This window comes from Erpetoichthys calabaricus, chromosome 18 (genome assembly GCF_900747795.2).
Source record: "Erpetoichthys calabaricus chromosome 18, fErpCal1.3, whole genome shotgun sequence".
NCBI lineage: Eukaryota > Metazoa > Chordata > Cladistia > Polypteriformes > Polypteridae > Erpetoichthys > Erpetoichthys calabaricus.
Window position 1 is genome coordinate 18,395,021 of NC_041411.2, and position 20,805 is coordinate 18,415,825.

General features: G+C 42.7%; 1 protein-coding gene across 1 annotated transcript; it reads right to left on the reverse strand.

Moving 5' to 3' along the window:
* Positions 1–1,403: 1,403 nt before the first annotated feature.
* On the reverse strand, positions 1,404–19,094 carry LOC114668686 (ras-related protein Rab-35). Its single transcript, XM_028824565.2, has 6 exons — positions 18,836–19,094; positions 11,998–12,048; positions 11,676–11,799; positions 3,564–3,688; positions 2,490–2,614; positions 1,404–2,373 (listed from the first exon to the last, which is right to left on the reverse strand). The coding sequence occupies exons 1-6, from the start codon at positions 18,885–18,887 to the stop codon at positions 2,245–2,247; spliced, it is 606 nt and encodes a 201-aa protein (XP_028680398.1). The 5' UTR covers positions 18,888–19,094; the 3' UTR covers positions 1,404–2,244.
* Positions 19,095–20,805: the final 1,711 nt, after the last annotated feature.

The window sequence follows — 20,805 nt, forward strand, 5'->3', positions numbered from 1 at the left end:
TAAGCCATATTCCCATACAATTTGAGGTGGGTGCTGTCTGCCTTTTCTCTCATCCAACATTTATTGCTCTTCCACCTGATCCTTTATAATACTCCACAAAATCATCCCACTTATGCCCATCATACCCACTTTGGTGGCCAGTGCCTACTCCCAGAATTTAAAGCCAGCCTACTCTGCCTTGCAGTAAGGGATCTCCAGTTAATACCAAAACTAAACTGGCTGCTTCCAATTCCAAGACCTGTAAATCTCAAAGGCTGTAAGTGACCAAATCAACTTCATTCTCCCAAATTACTAATGCTGCAGTGAAAGCAAACATCAAATACAGAGCAGTGGGCAGCTCACTTTTTCTACATGGAACTGACTTTACTAACAGGTTGGATTATTTGTATAAAATATGGATGGTTTTATATAAAATTGTATATGGAAAATGTAATATTTTAGTAAAAAAGCTGAAGTATGAATGCTGCTTTTCTTTCATATTAAGCTGTGTTACTCCAAATATACTAATGGGCTATAATGAAAAAACAGTCATGGCTGATAAAAATTTATTCCAACAACCGCCCACTTAACAGTAGTGTCTCTGAAAAGATAAAGGAGCTCACAGTATGCAAGTTATTTCTAGCATAAATTCAAAAGGTTTAACAAGAGTACCCATGCCTTGCTTGCCCATAAACTATAAGTCCAGGTTTAATAATGTAGGATTATGGAGGAGGGAGTAGCAGTCAGCCATAATTTTTGAAGGGGTATGCAGACAAACATATTTAATTTTAGCTGTTGTAAATAGCTTCCTATATCTTGTGTGGAGTTATTTTCTTCTACGGACGTAACTGCTATTCTGCACAATCATGTATCCTCTGCAGATTAAAACTTGTCTAAGTAATTTAAGAAATGGGCAAAACTAAGAACTAAACCATTGTAAATCCTCTTTAAACTAGCATTTTCACAACTTAAGAAACAACCAGACAAATTTGAAGTTTCACACAAGGAGATGGCAGAATCATCTTGATGAGGCATGTATTCCAAAAGCTTTACTTACCTGGGAATGTTTTCAGTCTAGTGTCACCAAAACCATGTTTCTGCTTCAATTTCTTAAAGAAAGGTGTTAGTCTTTGTAGTTACTGCTGCCTCTCTGAACACACAAGGTAACCTGGACATATGTATAATCTTACAATGCTGGAACAACTTACAATACATTTTCTAAGAAATGGCAAATGCAAAATTTGAAAATATTGTAAACCAGAAAATGAATTTTTATATTTTTCTCAAACATGCACAGCCCCTAGTATAAAATGTGTGCTCCCAGCAGGATAGACAAATGTTTCTAAATGCACAAGCCACACTTGTCATAAAAGTTTGGACAAAAGCAAAACCAGAAATACAGTGGCAGAGCTCTATACCAAATGTTAATTATTTAAAATGTTTATTATGGATTAAAGTGGCTTAGGAAAAGAATACACCTGATTGGAAGGAGGTTCAATTGCTCCCCCCACCCCCCCCAAAAAAAAAACTTTCCTATTTTTTCCCCTCTTAATTTACTTGATATAGCAATGATTCCAAATGGGAGTTTTTAACCCAACTTTATTGGAAGGATGCTGGGTACAAACCCAGTAATTGGTATAATTTCAGTTTCTCATCAGTCATCAAAAAGTCTTAATCCTAAATGCCCCTTCCTGGTCACTTTTTTTTTTTTTTTTAGGGGGGTGGAGGTGGTTGGTTAAAATAAACTCAATAATAAAGAGAAATAGTAAATGTAAGGTAGCAAAAGACTAATAATAAGAGGGGAAAGTGCAAATAAAAACAGAGGTCTCCAAAGGAGAATGGAGCTTGTGGTGTTCTTAATCTGTTTTTAAAAAGAATGAGGCAGGGTTCAAAGTCAAAATTGGCATTCGCTGAAAGCATGGAGATGGCAGCCAAAGGCAAAACCACAGCCACTTTCAGTCTTTACATAAGTCTTCTCTGGAAACAGTGGGCTCTGCAGCTGTCCATGCAAAGTGGAACAAGACGCGAGTGGAGTGAATCTTGGCAATGCATTGTTGGCATAGTCGTCTTGTCCACCTTCTATAAAACTTCAGCGTGGAGACTAGGAAACAACATGGAACTGATGAATCCACCCAAAAAAAAAAAAGTCAAAGTTCTAATGAAACGGTTCGTTTGTTCTTTATTGAAATCTGCATGATAGTGGCTTCCAAATTGGACTGGCTTTTATGTGGTTTGTTGACAGCAGTCCTGACTCTTGCTGGGTGACTAGCAGCACTTTTTCTTCCGTTTGCTGTTTTTCGTCAGCTTGACAACGTCATTCTGTTGCTGCTGCTGCTGTTTGGCCAGGACTTCTTTCTTGGCTTTAAGAACCAATTCTGTGATGCAGTTGAACATCTTGGGAGCAAATGATAAGGAAACAAAACACACCCCAGTCAGCTATTAAATAAAAAAAGACATTTATAAAAGAAAATATGGTAAAGAGAGGTGAGATGGAATAATTAACCACGAACCTCCTCCACGTTTATGTTCTCTTTTGCACTTGTCTCAAATAGATGAATCCCCATTTGCTCTGCAAACTTCTGCGCATCATTGGTCTCCACAACTTTTGATGCAGGGTCATCATTCTTGTTACCCACTAAAATAGATTAGGAATATAAGAATCCAGACAACCACTTAGTGGACCTCTCTCATTACTTCCTGTCTTTCTTTTTATCTAAACGGCTGTGATCCCACCCTTACAATTGGTGGTAGCTGCTGTTCAGGTGCAATGAATGAACAGTAGGCATTACACATTGTGTCTTGGACTGGTGTACATATTTAATTGCTTTTATGGATGGCAGGACACACTGCAAGCAGTGTAATGAATTTCAATCAGATGAAATGGCGTACCTTGTATCACAAGTACTGTAAAGAGCCTAACTTAAAACATTAAACCAATTCAGATCTTTAGAATTAGTCATTTTGATTCATGCTCTCCTGCCAACTATACATACATATTCATAAGTAACCCAGACTCCTATTCATGGCCAGTAATTTCTGGACTCTACAACATACCATTAAGAGACCACAGCTGGAGAACCTTGCTAAAACTGAGTAGAGGTGGATAAGTGGACATATCCTGTCCTCGGTGTATTGCCTTCCCATATGTCACCAAACCAAAGACCACCTTACAGTTTAAAGATGTAGTGTTCACAGGGACCAGGAATATGCATACACTTTTGAAAAACTATGATTTATGTACAACACTTATAATCTCATTGCATGGAGGCTGCTAATCAGTAACAATCTTCAGCACTGTATTAGACAGTTTGTGCCGAAATGTTTTAAACAGAATCCACTCCAAAAAAAAGTTCAAGAGAGAGACCCTAAATTTCCTCTCCCTAAAAATATGCCAAAATAGGGCACCATGTATGCCTTACTTTGATTAATGCTTCATGCATTAATATTAGCAAACTTCTATCTCATTACTAGTTATATTATTTCAGCATGCTTTTTGTTGTACTGGGCTGATGTGAAGATTTTTCTGGGTGATTCCATGTGGAAAAAATATTGAAAGACAAATGGTGCTGAATGTCCCAACTTACCTAATATTCTGCACACATCATCGCAGTTCTGGTTTATTTCATGTAACCACCGTTTAACATTTACAAAGGACTCCGCACTAGTTACATCATACACAACAATTACACCATGGGTTCCTCTGTAATACCTGAAAAACAAGAGAAAAATCTCATTTGTGATCACTCATATTGATAATTCACAGCAGATAGCGTGTGCCAGCGAGAATAGCAGGACATTTACAAAGAAGATTGTGACACATGATACTGCTGAGGACATATTTTAAAAAATATCTATTTTAATAATAGCTGAAAATCAATAACATCTCATGCTGTCATTCAGGCTCCATCCTATTCTGTGAAATTATAGAAATCATACAGAAATCCCTGCATCCCCGACACCCAAGTATCTTTTAAATTACCATGACACTGTTTTGCCACTAGGTGGAAGCAGAGTAGCGGATTAGCTGCAGAGGAAAGCATTGGGAGCTTAAATCACAGCTACCACACCAGCACAGTGAAATACTAATTAAAAATAAAATAAAACAAAGGAAACAGCCAAGTGAGGGAGGCAAAGGGATGAGAGTGCAACCATTACAGAAATCGCCAAGCTTCAACTGAGGATTCCTTCATCTTTAATATCAGAAGAAAACAGGTTTCTGTGTGATGAGCTCTCATCATCTGCACGTGTGTTTTACGTATGAATTACAAAACTACCAGTTCATTTTAAATCTGTCAGAAGCTTGTACAGGAAGGGCTGAAACATAAACAAAATGAAGGATGGGACAAGGCCTCAGGCTCGGACAGCTGCCTAAATCATCACTTGCATCTGCTGTGCTCCCCACCCCCACCCCCTTGTCACCACCGGCATTTCCTGTTTGTGGTTGGGCCTATTCTTAATCAGGAAGTGATGTCAGACAGACAGGAAACCAAGTTAGAGGGATCAGCTCCTACACATCCAGCCAACAGTCATTGTAAAGGATGTGTTTGTCAGACTATTCTGACACACACACTGCAGAGGAGCTGAGACATTGCAGCAGTATTATTAGTAGTAGCAGTTGTAATGTGCAACAGCAGTGCTGAAACATTGCAGCAGTATTATTAGAGTAATGTGCAACATCTATGCCGTACAACAATGAGTAAAAGTGTGGTATAACTAAAACTCCTGAACATTACAGGTTTATTAGGACAGTAAGAAGTAGCTGAAAGGTCTTAGGTGAAGTACAGAAGAACCTTTTGAACACTACTAAGCTGCCCTCCCCAGCACAAATCAGGCACAGGGGAGTAGGGGAGTCACAGCAGTTACAATGAAATCCCAACACATTACTGTTATTATTTTAGTCGAAATTGGCCCTACAGTGTGTGCATTTGTTTGCCCTGCGGTGGATTGGCACCCTATCCAGGTATTGTTTCTGCCTTGTGGCTGATTGATGAGAATTGGCTCCAGCTTCCCCATGACCCTGCTTTGCAGAAGTGGTTTAGGAAGATGGATGGATGGACAGACAAATGTTATGAGATAATTAAGTAAGCCATTACAATGTAAATTAAAGGAAAAAAAAGCCAGCTAAAGGATTTAATGCTGTGTGCAAGGAATACACTGCATGGCTAAGCTGCAGGATTTAACCACACATCAAAATCCACTTAGTCAAACAGTAAGCTAAACGGTGCAAATACGGTTCTGAGAGGAGCTTGCTTTAGCCGAGATTTCAGACTGGCAACAAAGATTTGAAAAACATGGAAGGACTCTTGCACTCTGAACTAAGGTGTCGAGTATGTTAAGGCAGGGCTCGTGGGAACACAGTTGCAGCATTAAAAAGAACAAGCTGTCTGTGTGTTGTGATACGTCTTGTGGGGAACAGCCCGGACACAGACAGGTAGACATGTTGATTCACCACACACGTTTATTATACACTAATATTTACAACAGTAGTGAGCACAATACCCAGTGCCGAAGCACCAATCACCCCTTTAAGTCCTGGCCACAACACAATGCCTTATTAGTCTCTGGTCCGCCTCCACTCCTCTCTACCAAGCTTCAACCTTCTTCCACCCGACTCTTGCCCACGACTGGAGGGAGGTGGCCCCTTTTATTCACCCCGGAAGGACTCCAGGTGCATCCTGAGGGGCTCCGTAGTCACACCCCTGTGTGGCAGAAGCTCTGACGGTACATCCGGAAGTCCTCCGGGTATCCACAATCCTCTTCCCACCCAGCACTTCCGGGTGTGGCGGAAGTGCTGAGGTCCAGGGCTCCCAAGGCATCGGGGCGCCCCCCTGGCGGTGACCACGGGCCCCTACAGGGTAGAGCTTCAAAGCTCTGTACCTGTGGCCCCCAAAGCAACCAGGGCGGACGTCCCCTCGTGTTCTGGAGGAGGCATGAGCCCTCCTCCGGTCCTCCTGGGCATCCTGGACGGGCGACAACCCCAGCCGGGTGCCACAGTCTGTAAAGGCCAATGTTCTCTAAAGCTCTTATATGGCTCTTGAAGGCCTGATGTAAGATTTCAGAACTCTTTTACAATCTATGTAACTCAAACGTCATATCATCCAAATGCCTTACAGTAGATTATGAAGTGTTAATTTGCATTTGTTTAACTAAGTAAACAAAGAGGTTAAGTCTTTTGCGGCTTTTGTGATCCCTCAGGCAGATGCAAGGGTGCATGTAGGCCAAGCCTCAGAGTTCCTAGTGGGATACACTGCCACAGGATGCTCAACAGTTCACTTATGTATTTTATTAGACTTATTATCATGGCACTGGAAATTGGCAACGTGTTAGTTGGATATACAAGTGAGAGTTTCACTGTACTCTGTACATGTGACTGTACTACTACATCCTGATGTGGGTACAGCCAGTGGGACTGGGAAAGCCAAAGTGGCCATGTTTTCTAAGAGCAAGAGTCCACACCTGCTACCTTATTGCTTTCCAAGTAAGGAGGATATTCTTACTCTACCTTTTGTAGCACTTGTACGAGCTACTTGATTTTCTTCACATCTTTCAACAAAGAGACACAATTTAGAAGGTCATACAGCACACTTTGCAAGCAGTGCTAAGAGTTTAACTAGGCAGATATCACAGGGTAGTAAACTCTCTAAATCTGATATGACATCTATGCAGTTAATACACATTGTCAATTTTGCAGTGTACAGTGAGCATGATGGCTGACAGACTCATCCTTTGTGCATGTGCTGACCGCTATATAAAGATGTGCTCAGTGGACAGAAGGACGTGGCTGGTAGAAATATGTGGTTTTATTTGTTTAGTGGTAATGAGTGAGCAGCACATTATTTTCTAATTTACATTTCATTTGTATGTGATTGTAAACAAGATTACATCAAAAATTCAAGCAAGAAATACAAGGGTGGCCAGAAGGATTTAGCCGGGTGTGAGAGCACACTTTCATATACAAAGTGCCCTGTCTTACTGCTTGTGTGCAATTTCTTTATCACTTCACAGTATGTTAGCTTTGCAGTCTTTATCCACACTAATTTACCTGATGCGATCCTGAACTGGATCAATCAGATTAGAGAATGGTAAGATTTATGTGGCCTGATTCTTCAGCAACAGAGTTGGCTAAGATGTTATCTGCAGAAACTAAAAAACAGATACAGTGCATCTGGAAAGTATTCACAGCGCACCACTTTTTATACATTTTGTTATGTTACAGCCTTATTCCAAAATTGATTACATCCAATTTTTTTCCCTCAGAATTCTACACACAACACCCCATAATGACAATGTGAAAAAAGTTTACTTGAGATTTTTGCAAATTTATTAAAAATAAAAAAACTGAGAAATCACATGTACATAAGTATTCACAGCCTATGCTCAATACTTTGTCGATGCACCTTTGGCAGCAATTACAGCCTCAAGTCTTTTTGAATACAATTCCACAAGCTTGGCACACCTATCCTTGGCCAGTTTCGCCCATTCCTCTTTGCAGCACCTCTTAAGGTGCAAAATGTGTAAAAGTGGATGTGCTGTGAATACTTTCTGGATGCACTGTAAATACCAACAATCCCTTTGGACTAATAATGCATGCTGGTGAAGGTGGAAAAGGCTTCATTTGAAATAGAGCACTACTGAAACTAGGAATATATTCATTTGTGTTTAGACTTGATTTGATCTGCAATGTGTAAGAAACTTGGAACTAGTGTTGTAAAAAACATTTCTCGTCATTAGTTGAGTGATGGCTACTTCTTTATGAGTTTCACTCTGTATCCTCACAAATAAATTCCAGTAACACTGACATAATTATTTTTGGAAAAGAACAACATTACTAATGCAGAAGTGCTGCCCAAGGAGTAAAATGGTTTAAAATCTCAACCCTTCACCTCCCTGTCTCTCACAGCACTACAGGAGTCTTGCCCCTCCACTGTATGCACTTCCCTCATTCTGGAGGAGTGCATCATGAGCAAATGTTCATCCCTGCTGGAAGAGCATCTCTGCAGGCAGACTTGTACAATAGGTGGGTTAGATGTTTTCTTGATTCTAACCCATCTCCTCCTGAGAAGCAGCACTGTGTCACACTCAGGATGTCACAATTCTCAAAAGTCTACAAAGACAGCCAGTGTGTCATAGGAAAAATATTGTCACTCATGATAGGGCAGCCCATGTTGAAGCCATTGCAGTGAAAGAACAAGCTTTCACAGACACCAAAACATCTTGCCAGTTCAAGTACTGAAAGAAATCATTTTGAAAATGAAAGCACTTATGAAGCCCAGAAAGAGAACATCTGAAATGGGGGTCACCCTACTTCTCAGCTAAAGGCAAAACAAGTCAAACAGCAAGAAAGATACAGAGTCATTTTTACTGGTGGCCTCCTGCCACACAAACCAAACCTTCCAATTTGATTGCTATCCTTAATTGTTATAAATTCAGATGAGCAGGGCATGCAGCAGAAGTTCAGAGGACCTTATGTAACACCTTTTGTCACAGTCCCTTATTCACTGCTGCTTTACTACCACCTCCGCTGACCCAGCACAGCAGATACAAACTTCTTCTGTACACCTAAGATAAAACAGCAATTTGCTGGAGCCTCAAAGCCCACAGTAGTCCAGCTGCTCTTGCCCATTTCATATTCAAATCCTGTCATCTGCAGAGCGAGTCTGAACTAACACGTTCTTTGAGACATGACACCATCTGTGCTTAAGAAAAGAGAAAGAAGCCAGGATCTGCTGCCCAATGTTCAGTTCCTGCCAAACGGGGGAAGATGATGGAGATAGGACATTTGCATGGTGGTGTTTTGCCAACTATAAAAAATAAATAAATAAAACAAAACAAAAAACAAATCATCTTTCACTACAACCTGGGAAAGGAGGCTGTCATGAGCAAATTCCATGATGCCAGCAAGTCCTACTTAAATAAGAGAATAACTATGAGTCTGCTGCAGGACTTTAAGTGAGTGGAACAGCACAAGGAAGGTGGGGTTGACTTCATAGGTAAAGGGTCTTAATGCAGCACTGCTTTCTTTTTTGAAGGAGTTATCATACACAACACAGTAACTTAACTGTTACGGCGAGCACCATTAATCAATATACAGTATGTAAATAACAGCCAGATAGCCACGTACAACTTAGCTTAGCACATTTCTTTGCAGTTACTGCCACAGGGTAAGACCTCACACTACTCATGACACCATTGCCATAACACACAAAATAAAGCCCAAAGCTAATTAGCCCCGGGGTAGAGGGGGGGCTGTGTGAACGCAATTTCACAAATGAAGTTAACCTCTACAATTGTGGGGTAGTTGTTTGTTTTTCCTCCCCACGTTTTCTCCTGTTCTTAATATTGTTGTCGTCTTCCTTTTAGTTTTTGAACACCCTTCCTTCCTGCCAGACAGGCCCGACTTCCAACCTCAGCAACCACTTAAAACACAACTGTGGTCGAGGCGAACCAATAAATGGGATAAAGTTAGTTATCTGAAATTATTGAGACCATAAGACCACAGGTCACTATGAATGGTCAACACTTGCCAAATCAGGAGCAATGGCCCCACAGGTCTCCGTGTATGGATACACCTCTGTCACCTAAAAGCTTGAGTGATGTAGTCTAGCCTTCCATAATGCTCTAAATGCCAATACTACAGTGTGGCACCCCTCAGAGCACCAAACTACAGGGCATTGACTCAATATATTTAACAAACTTCCTTTCTTAGTAGGGCTTTTTCTCACTCCTCTTCAGTTAGGGGTCTTTACCATTCACTTGACCAGACACCAGTCCACATTTTAAATCTACTACTACCATAGGCTGAACTCTCCTTTCTGATCTCCAACTACACTGTCGGAAACAGAAACGACAGTGGTGTTCTTTTCCAAGGAATGAAGAGAGACCATTTTTAATTGAAAGGAGATCTGGCTTTCCTTTAAAACCATGCTCTAGGATTTTTCATCTAAAATTACTTTTTATAGCAGGGACTACATGATGTACTAGGTGCAAGTGACAATGCATGGCGCCTCTGCTGGTCACGTTGTCATCTGCACCCTTATCTATGTGAAAAAATAAATAAAAACATAAATAAGGGATAGCTTGTAATGTAGAGGGTATAATTAGCAAAGTCCTGTACATACAGCAACTTTTACAATTCTTACTTCTTAAAGAAGCAAAACTCGCACTGCTGGGTACCTGCAAATCATTCAGATTGTGAACAGACTCGTGCCACTTCATGAAGTTAGGCATCTCCAGAGATGTTAAAGATTAGTGTTCTTGTTTCTAAATAAATATATTAGGGAATGAGAAGATGGGGTACAAACTGTGACACTTTGCTTAGTCACTAGGAAGCCACATTTCCTATTAACAGTCAAATTAATTACACCATTCAATTAAGGCTTAAAAATAAGGAGTTTGCTGGTGGCTCTTCTTATCTGGGTTTGCTGACCACCGTGTCTGAAGGGGTCAGGGAGTGCAGTAGTTCCACTCAACTACACCATGTGCAGACCTAGATGTGGTTCAGTTGCTTAAAGATGTCTGTACCAGATACCAAATGGCTGGCGTTTATGGAAATGTGCACTAATTACAATTTAAGCACCAGTAGGCTCCCATCCCACAAAAAGGCTGTCCCATCCTCCAACTAGGGCTTGACAGTTTGAGGCAAGCGTTGTTAACTCTGGATTAGGTGGAAGCTGGCTGATTAGGAGCTCATGGGCACCGCCAGAAAAGAGCTTGAGCCTCCCAATAGGAGTAAGCAGGTGGCGACCTGTCAAGATTAGCTTCAAGATCTGTCATGGGCAGCTTTAACACCGGAGAGCAACTCCGATGCCCCTCTCACCTCACTGGTCATGTGCCAGACCACTGGGATAGGCAAACAGTCAGGGATTGTGCTCGTCACAGAAAAGTCTAGCTGAACACACAGATCCACACAATCGTTAATGTTTGTATGGCTGGCTCATCGGATTGCCAGGCTCAGCGTCTACAGTTTAGTGCCAGAGAGAGGAGACATTTGAGTTACGTCACAGTGTGCCTTGCCGTCACCAGAGCAATAATCGACTTGCTAGCTTGCCAGAGCAGGACTGGTGCAGACCACTAATTTCACAGATTTCTAAGTTTGGCCTCAACAGAAATCCGAGTTTAGAAATGAACCTCAAAAATATGACAAAAGAAAAAAAAAAAACCTTATGAGAGGCAAAACCTGCCAAATGAATAAGACAACAAATGTGCCAGTGCAAAATATGGCAAATGAAGTGCCCCCAGAAAAGCACTAAAGTCCAAATTCACTGCCAACCATCATGTATAAGGAAGCAAACCACTGCAGAATTCCAAACTTTCACCAAACATTTCTAGATAACTAAGTGTTGCTCTCTTCCCAGTTCCCATAATCCTCCTATCTAACAGGGTCACTTGCAGGTCATGGCCTAGCACCTCTGCAGCTTGACAGAGACAAGGCAGAACAAGTTTTGAAAAACGTTTAACGATAAGAAAAATTCAGGAGTTTCTTTTTGACATGTGATTACAATCCTCCCACGCCAATGTCGTTGTGCAAAATGTTCTGCGAGAAAAGCAATCAGCTGGGTGCCCAAGAAGCGCGAGAAAATGAGAGCATGGGAGAGAAACAGATAAACAAGCCAACCTGCCCACCACAGGCACTTGATAACAAGACACAAGGCCGTGACACTTTAGCCCTCCACCCCAGGGCAGCTCCCTACACTTACGTTGATGTGATGGTGCGGAATCGCTCCTGTCCAGCCGTGTCCCATATTTGCAGCTTCACTTTCTCCCCGTTGATTTCCACGGTTCTGATCTTAAAGTCAACCCCAATGGTGGTGATGTAGCTACCTGTGAAAATGAAAGGGTGTACACCCGCGTTTACCACACTGTCATCACCAAACTATGTTATCACTATCAGAGTACACTATCGGGGTACATTTCATAAAAGAGTTTTTTGTGGATGACTGCAAGTAGAGAGTGATGGGAGCTTGAGAACTCAAACTGTAGAAACAGACCAAGCCAAAGACTAACTGCAAAACTTCCCACCTGAAAAAGTGTTGTCCGCAAACCGCAATAAGAGGCTGCTCTTCCCGACACCTGAAATGCAAAGAGGGGGACATGTTAAAAGAGGGCAAGGCAGGGAGGCCAAATCTCTCCCCCCCCCCCACCAACAGCCACCTAAAACCCAGTATAGTATCCAATATCCTTTTACTGACTTTGCACTTTACTGACCTTGTGCATTCTAGTCCTTGAAAAAGTTCAAGACCCCACATGACACTGACTTGCTGTTTTATGTTATTTCTCCCTTCCTGCTGCATGTCAAAGCACTCCTTTACCCTTGTATAATTATTTTCTGAAAGACACCACATACCCCTGAAGCTCAACCTCTAGGAATAAGTTCAACAAAGCAAGAGGACTCTCATCAAACTGCAGCATTTGGTTAGGAGGGCCGCAGAGATTAAAAAAACGGGAGAAGTGAGGAACGGGGACTCACACAAACCCAACATTAAAAAGCCAGTTGCATAGGCGATGTTCCAGCGGTTTAGAGCTGGGGTTGAGAAGATTGATGCCTTGTGGGATTCTGGCAGCTTATTAACCTCTTTTGTTCTTGTCCGTTACAGGAACACACAACTGGGTCAAGCCGAGCAGTCACAGTAGTCTCACTCACAACCCTAGAGAAAGAAGTATGCCATGGAGAAGGCCTGAATTACTCTGTTGAAGAAGTGCCAAGCAGAGATAATGACCCTCACTGGAAGGAACAAGAGTCACATGGTCACAAGGTATGGAGAAGGTGCTGCAAAAGGTGTCACACATATTCAGATATCCCAGCACTCCATCTCACACCCACACTGCACAGCTTTCATGATTTCACTTTCCATGACCGCAAAGCCCGTACCAAGAAGACTCTGCTGGTATAGCATGTCTGGCAGCCCTCCATCTTACCCCATAGGTAAACCACACAGCACTCACCTCAACTCTTGATCCTAAATCTGCCCACTTACTAACATTTTTCTGGCCTTGTTGTAGACTGCCTGGAACAAATAACGAAAACTCACCTGTCTCCAAACCACCTGGCATTGTGAGGCATACAATAAGCTAATTTTATGACAACACCTTGGCACACATATGAAACAGAACAGGTCCCACTACATAGCAGGTCAAGTCAAACAAAAACCTGAACACATACAGCATGGCCAGGACAACAACCCTGAGAAGAATATCTTTTCAGTCCATGGATTCCTTATTTTTATGAAGGTCATAATGAGCCCAAATTGCTTTCAAGTGTGCCACAATTAGGGCTGTGCAGTACCTTACGTCGGATAAGCTCCAGTTTCTCACCATGTTGAAACTGGAGTATTCAGGAGTCCATGCTCAAGCAATTTCTAAAATTCCATCTTATTCAGTTACTTGATGTAGTACACACTTTTAAAAAGGTGACCAAAAGCCCCACACAAGTAAGACCTCACGAGTAGATCACCATATGTCCACAAGTGTAACATGCCAGTTTACTGCCAGATCTATAAGCAGACTGCCGATACCAAACCTAACAACAATAAAGACTTCAATCCCAGTTCAAATCGTACCTCTGTGTCACTGTGCACAAGTCAATTAACCTACAAGTGCTCCAACTGTAAATAAGAAAAACGTGTAAACATTTGTAAGTTGCTTTGGTTGAGACAATCAGCCAATAATCCAGTAACAACAATAAAACCATAATAAAGAGGTCTGTGGGTCAAGTCCTGCACAGACATCAGGGACTTGATGATCTATTAGCTCTACATGCTTCTTAACCTCTGGTGAGAGTATCCCCTCCAATCGGCCCCCTGGACTTACCAAGTAGGGCCCTTTCAAGACAGACAGAATTATCAGCACAGAGTTGGACCAAAGTCTGTTATGAAATACACCAAACACATATAATGATTGCATGCTCCCAACCTCTCTCTCTCTCTCGGTTATTTAAAAATTTCCCACAATGTTAATATTTATATCTTTCCTATACTGAAATTTCCTTTTTAAATTTTAAAAAGTTAAAAGATTCCAGTATCTGGTCTACTCCAAGCTTGGGAGGGGTTAAAGAAAATGGATGGATGTATGAATGGGATATTTGAACTACCTCCTTAGCAGCAATATGTGGTGTACACAGTGTACATCAGGAGTGGCAAATCGCCTTCTGCGACCATGGCTCCACTGAGCATGCTCATGATGTAAAACCCTGAAGTCCACCTCAACTAACACTAACACACTTGTGTCTTCTCTGTTTCCTTAGTGTTTGGCCAAACACATCTGTCCACATCCCAGAGGCTGACATCATCTCTGCCAGCTGCTGTACAGGGTGGAGTGAGGCAATGTCATCTAAAGAGTGTGACATCACCGTAGAAGATGGCAAAGCAGGCCTGAGGCCAACATTCTTGAGTAAGTAGCTGACACCACCTTCAGTGACACCTTATGTACCGAGCAGAGCAGACTTAAACTCACCTGAGGGCAGAGTATCATGCAGTGCTGGATGGAAAGGGTGTTGTTCTGATGTAGTAGACCGCCAAGAGGGGAGGGCGATGGGGCCGGGGTTCCCCAAGTTCAGTCCTGGTGTGCCACTGTGGCTACAGGCTTTCCTTTGAACCAGTTTCACAAATTGGGGTGGGGGTTAGAGAGGCTCAATCTTAATGTCTCATCAATCAAATTGTTTTTTTTTTTCTTATTCTCAATTCAGAAACGAGCTCTAGTGGCATATTTACATTTAAAAGAAATTTCAGAGTTGTAACCACATTCTTTTACCATATTTATTTGCAATCACCTCATTTCTCTGGAGTTTACTCCTTAAATTGTATCCAAATCCAGACTATTTTTCATTTGCACCCATGTCTGCACTGCTCATCATTCTGAATGTTAAAGGAAAACAGCTACCTCAGTGCATGCTCATTAGTAATAAAAGGCTTAACAAAAGAATCCTCGACTTCAGTGCTGCTGACCACCAACTACAGGCCATCTTCTGCTTTTAACTGGACCCCTACTTTATTAAAGAAGCTTTAATTACCATATTTCTGCCTTTGTGTGCCAATCTGGAAATTACAAAATGGGTTTGCTGCACTTTTAGAAGGTAGCAAGCATTTGTGCTTGTGTGACATTAAGTATGTTTTTTTCATGCTTTTTTAAAATTTTGCCCTTTATTAGGTCATTTAAACTTTTTCTTATTGAATAGCTCACAAGTGAGTTATATATTTAAGTAGCTGCTTTCCTTTAATAATATTTAGTGTCTTTTGGACCCATGTCTGTAGTGCTCATCACTAACTGTCAGTTATTTAGTACAATTAAAGGAGTAAAGAAAGGTAACATTTAAAGATATAGCAATAAAATGCCAATTTCTGAATGTTGTTTACAAGTAAATATAGTAAGACGTTGGAATGAAAACCCATAGCCACAGTGAAACCCCTTCCCCAGAACAAGGTGTTTCTAGTTTAAGGTCTCAGGGATCCCCATGTCTTGTGGTTTTCATTCCAAACCAAGTCTTAATAGAAAGATTGTGCTTTAAATTGTGCTCTGTGCTGAACTGAACCCACGGTTGCCCTCTTTTTGACATTCTGTTATGCTGACCATAGTAAGCAGGTTGTTATTTTGGAGAATTCAGTGAACAGGACTGTCAGACTGAATGGCCTGTTCTTATCACAAGCATTATGTTTCCCAAATGTCTTCAGTATGGGTGATCACCATTGCTATTGTTCATTTTCTCTATACGGCACCTTTCGCGTGCTCAAAATGCTTACCAAATTCATTATACAATCCACATTTAGAATAAAGTCACACAGCAAGACAGACATGTAACCCAAACTGGCATTGTTGTGCCATCTAGGATATGAACCAGTCAAGCATAACATGGGATTCTTAGTGACACTATGGGGACATAATTGTTCAGAACATGAACAATACATTCAGATGACCATGTGATGGACGTCCAAAGGAAAGTCATCTAAATAAACATATAAAGGCAGAAGTCAGCCTGAAATGAAAACTGGCAGCTGCAAGGGTCTCTAAAGGCCAAACATCTGAGATTCATGTTGTGGGGGTGGCCTCTCTGACACCTGTGCAGACCCTCATGCACTCTGGGGGTGGGGGATGTTTGTTTTGTTTTGGTTTTCTTTTCTCGCAGCATCACCAGCTTGAATGTAACATTAACAAAGGTGGAGGCGATAACATATTTGAGGAGAAATGACAAATGCAAAACATTCAACACCACAAGAGAGTGAAAGAGAATGAGAGAGTGAGACAGCCCTCAAAATTCCTGTTTAGCAAGCCTTCAGACGAGTCCTGTGTGGGGCGGAGAGTCCTGAATGCAAACAGACGCATGGAGCGGGCATCGCCCACTGGGCTGTGCTCCCTAACTGACCCTGTCTGCCGGGGGTCTCACATCAGATTCACATACATCAGACACGGGATATGAACAAAAATAATATGTGACAAACAGTATGGATTTGTTCAGCTTATTCTGATCAAGTGCACTGCAATTTCAGAACTCGGCCTGCTATACAATAATTACAAATATGGGTTTCGGCTGCAACATAAAACAGAACCCGTAGTGTTTAATGTTAAATAGAAACTACAACCCAAGTCAGCCACCTTCTTGAAATGACTGTTCTGTAGGCAAACAATTACAGTTTAATTTAGATGGAAGACATCTGAAAGCAGGTCCATCATGTGGCACAACATGCCCACCGCAGGGACTGAGCCATCTGCTTGAAAACTGAATGAACTGGCAAATCTCAAGCAGCAAGTAGAAGAGCATCCACATTTGTGCATGGTGGGCTACCAACAGGTAACACAAATGACCTCAACAGTGCCAGTACAGCAGCTTAATCACATCTAGGCATCAATATGCTCTGCACACAAGTAACAAAACTAACACAACTATTTCTGCTAGTGCAGGAAATGAAGACAGGGCACAGTACGGTGAAATTCTTAATTGTATCTCTAACCAAACATATGTCAACACACTCTGGTGCCTTGACAGACAAGAACATATAAAGATACAACTCTTCCTCAAAAAGCTGTTGCATCTTTTCTCCAGCTAAAGGTGGCTTTTAACACGTCAACATCCAATACTGAGCAACACCAGTTAACAAGAAAAACATACATGAGTGGTGATAGAGAGGCACCCCACCCAAGGTCGAGACTCTGTACTCAACTAAATAAAAGTAGCAGCAGAACTGTGACATGTGCAGGGCACAGTGACACACATATCCGACCAACACAACACCATCATAAACAAGAAGGGGTCAAAATACAGGACGTCTTCTTATTTAACAGAAAGCACAAACCAGCTTACCTGATCCACTCCTTAGATCTCTTTGTGGTTTCTGTATCCCCTGTAACTTGACACCAACTGGGGAAAAACCAGTAACTTCTAATTATTAAAGTGAGACACCTTGCTTAGCAATTGCCATTGTTCCACACAACCCAATACAGTGCCAATCTACTTTGAACCCCAAACTGAAGTGCTTCTACTAATAATGTCATAGGATATAGTGCCTTTCCAAAGAGAATCTCATTTCTTAAAGTTCTTCTACTAACTAAACCCTCAGATATAGCACCTTTCCAAACAGAATTACACCCTGAAGACCTTCTACTAACACCTCCACAGGGTACAGTGGCTTTCCACACACTAAACCTTGTTTCCCAAAGTTCTACTACTAAATACACCTGAGGATGTAGTGCCTTTCCATGGTCAATCTAAACTCACAGTTCTTCTACTGTCATTGTTTTCCCATTTTCTGCCCTGGCAAGAGTCCACAGACCCTGAGGGTCACACAATGCAGTCCAATGACTTGACTATTCAACATGACATTGTAAAGCTACAGATACAAGAGATCAATGTGCACTGTACACGCTGTGGGGGTCTTTTGTAGAATTCACTCAGGGAGACCCTCCCCCATCAACCACTACCAAAGGATTCGAATTCGGTGGTCCATATGCGGTAGCAGGCTCTCAAGGTCTCCCAGCCTCGCTCCTGTTGCCCCCGTTCACGGAAACAAGCACGTTAAAGGATATAGCGCCTTTCCACACACCCCCATGCCCATCTCCTAACGCTTCATCCCTTCTGTACAACATTTGCCCTGAAGGTCAGCCAAGAACACGACACGCCAGAACTAAACCTGCAATTTGGTGAAGTGCAGTCCAGCGACTTGGCCACTTGACCACCCAACAGGAATTCCACCAACAAACCCTCAAGCCCACAGTGCAGGGTCGAGCCGATCGGAGCTCACAAGCCCGCACTCTGATTTGACTCGTCGTCCTCCTGCTGCCCCCTTGTCCTTCTCTTGGCCACTTGATACGATTCTTCTCATCAATACGTCTACCGCTTTCTAGACCCGCGTAATCAGTTCAGAGTCGGGGGCAGCCGATGCAAGCCCCTGCAGGACTGGACGCAAGCCGTAAACTTGAAACGATCGCCACTCGACAGAAGCCCCGAATGTACGTTCAGGTAATACACCGCCATTCGTGTACGGCTTCCTGATGGCACCCCTTGGAGCCGCCGCCAAACATTCAGTGCCTTTCCGAATTACACGAGTAGCACCTCCCTCCTGTTCGCTTCCCCCGTGAACTTGTGCCTTAACGGCGCCTCTCGCCTTCAACCCCGGGCCTCTTACTTCCTTGAAGCACGGAGCTTTCCCAGCCCTGATATACGCGGCGCAGACGTCCGTATTTCGATAGGCGCGTAGCTCCGCCCCATACCGACACCGAGACCCTGGTCTACCTCTCCGTGGCGGTTTTTCCTCTTCGCCGGTTTCCCCACCTGACCCCACCGTGGTGACCACCCGGCTTCGTTACGGCTACGGCAAAAGAGGCGGGGGAAACGAGGCCTGCTGTTCGTCCCGCCTCCACGGCTTTTCCTTACCGCTGTCGCCGATGATGAGCAGCTTGAAGAGGTAATCGTAATCCCTGGCCATGTCGGCGCTCGGTCGATCCCCTCCAGGTTTCCGATTTACCCCTCGTAACCCGCAGTCCGCTCCCTGGCCTTCCTGGAACTTTCCCTTCCCCGATACGTGAGTGCTGTTTCTGGCCGGCCGGTGACTTCTCTCTGCAGGCTTTCTCGCCGTCACACTCAGCCGGAAACTCCGCTTCGCGGCTGGGATCGGTCTACAGCCCAACCCTCGGCGGCTGCGCCGGCGCACGAGCAACAGGCAAACCCTCTACCTGAGTGCCGCCCCTGGTGGGCGGAGGCAAAGCCGAGCCGGGGAGCTCCAGGAGGTCGAGCGCTGGGTGCAGAAGAAAGAGAGGGAACAACAAGCGGGGTGCAGACCGTATACTGGCACCTGGAGCAACACTCACGACAAAATTAAAAGCAAGGAATTTGGAACTGGGGGCACCACGACCCTCACCAGGAGGACCTGTTTCAGATGACACAAAGAGCGAGCAATCAGGGTTCGATTGCTTTTTGAGAGATCCCCGATTTAACACACAACGACCGTAGGGCACTGGAGCAGCCCCCGCTGCACTTTACTTGTTCTGGAGTGGCTGCTGTTCATTTACGTTATTTGTAGAAATCAAAATGCCTTCACAATGACACTTTCACATCCCTAATTTCTGGCCTGAAGCTTCTCCTAAATTGCAGACAGAGTGGACCACAAGTTAGCAGTTGCCGATAAGCAAGACCACAGACGCACAGAGGGATGGCCATCATACTGTACAGCACGCACACTCAACACCAGCTTTAACAAGACAATGCCAGTGAGACCCAAATTTGCTAACTAGTGAATGAGCACAACAAAACCCACCACATGCAACTGGTACAAAAAACAAGTGGCAGTGCCAATGATAAATTAAGGGTTTCTCCTTTAAGTGAGCTGCTGGTAGCAATCCACACAAAGACCACAATGGACTGGACCTGTCCTTTGGGGACACTTAAGTAAGGAAACACTCCTCTTACCCAGGTGAACACCAGTGACCAATCACGGCCTCCATAGTGAAGCAAGCATAAAACAAGTTAACTTCCTAATATATTGTATTCTACCTTTACATGCAACTCCCAAAATGGTTTGGTGCTTCTTCCTGACCATGATTTTAGCATTCTTATAGAGTGCTGAACTGATGAGGAGCAATAACCAAAATTTTCAAGCTTTGTTACCTACGTATCTATAAAACTTTCTTCTTCAGTTCCAAGGTACTTCATGTTACAGATCATTCTCTAACCCACTTAAACAACATTCCCACCAAATATTGTGCTTAGTAGTTTGGGACAGACTGCATCCGCATATATTTGCAAAAGGAAATCCCCTAATCACAAAAAAAAAAGATTATAGAGACATAGCATTTGGGCTTTATAGCTCTGGGTTTCACACCTGTTAAAAGCTACAAGGCCAAAACATCTGACTTTTACTATTTTCCATTCATGTTTTAAGTTTTATTTACTTCATGAGAACTCAAACAGCACTTGCACTGCAGCACTCACAAATAAGAAGCGTGTTTGGATATATGAACGACACCCACCTACCCCTTAATAATGCTGTTGTAATACAATAATAAGGAAACGTCAGGAACAGACTTGTAAAAGACTAATCTAAAAGCCTCCTACACCACACAATTAGTTGACTTTTTCTTTATGTATCCATTTGGTTGCCACATTCCATGAAATGGAGATGGCATTTGCCTTGACATCCTGTGTGCCAGCATATTTAGGTTCCACTGGCATTGAAAGTGCTGTGCACATCCTGGGAATCTTTACATTTCAGAGGACCCAAGTACATTCATCTCATCATACATTTTTCCATCCAGTACTGTGCTTTGTTAGTGTTTGCCTGGATACTGCAACTTCTTAAAATGGTAATCTGGATATTACTATTGATAACAGGCAATTAGGAAAAATAC

Coding starts and splice junctions, on each gene's coding strand:
- LOC114668686 (XM_028824565.2), bottom strand. CDS start 18,887: ATGGCCAGGGATTACGATTACCTCTTCAAGCTGCTCATCATCGGCGAC. Junction 11,800..11,997: donor TGCGGACAACACTTTTTCAG/GTGGGAAGTTTT, acceptor TCATTTTCACAG/GTAGCTACATCACCACCATT. Junction 2,615..3,563: donor TGATGTGTGCAGAATATTAG/GTAAGTTGGGAC, acceptor AATCTATTTTAG/TGGGTAACAAGAATGATGAC.